The 366-nt window shown below is 48.1% G+C and overlaps 1 protein-coding gene across 1 annotated transcript in view; it reads right to left on the bottom strand.

Annotated features, from left to right (window-relative positions):
• The window catches only part of LOC119586220 (ovochymase-1-like), a gene marked incomplete in the record, with an annotated part of 21,689 nt that extends 21,323 nt beyond the window's left edge, over positions 1-366 (bottom strand). The window contains 1 exon segment of the mRNA XM_037934924.1: positions 208-366. Coding sequence (XP_037790852.1) covers positions 208-321 — 114 coding nt within the window.

Below are 366 nucleotides of genomic sequence, written 5' to 3'. Positions count from 1 at the left end.
ATCAACTTGTTTGCACCGACTGCGTTAAAAAGCTTCACTCATTAGAAAAGCAATAATCAGAAAGATGTACAGAGGGAAAAAAAGAGACGAAAAAAAATATCCTTGTCGAGTTACCGGGAACTGAATCAGTAAAAAGCGTTCAATTAAAGAGATAAAAAGAAATGAATAATTAGATATGTAAAAAAAAAAACGCCATCTTTGCCCTACCTCGACGAGCACACGCCTACGTGCCTCGCCGCCCACGCCCGCGCTGTAGCGAGCGTGGGCGCAGAGGGCGGACAATGCCAGGAGGAAGACGCACAGAGACCCGGATCTCCCCATAGCTACTGAAGGCGGCGACGAAGAGCAGCGAAGTGACCTCCGCCC

The sequence above is a fragment of the Penaeus monodon genome, chromosome 21, assembly GCF_015228065.2.
Source record: "Penaeus monodon isolate SGIC_2016 chromosome 21, NSTDA_Pmon_1, whole genome shotgun sequence".
Taxonomy (NCBI): Eukaryota; Metazoa; Arthropoda; class Malacostraca; order Decapoda; family Penaeidae; genus Penaeus; species Penaeus monodon.
The sequence above is the reverse complement of the archived record's forward strand: the minus strand, read 5'-3'. Positions and strand labels throughout refer to the sequence as shown.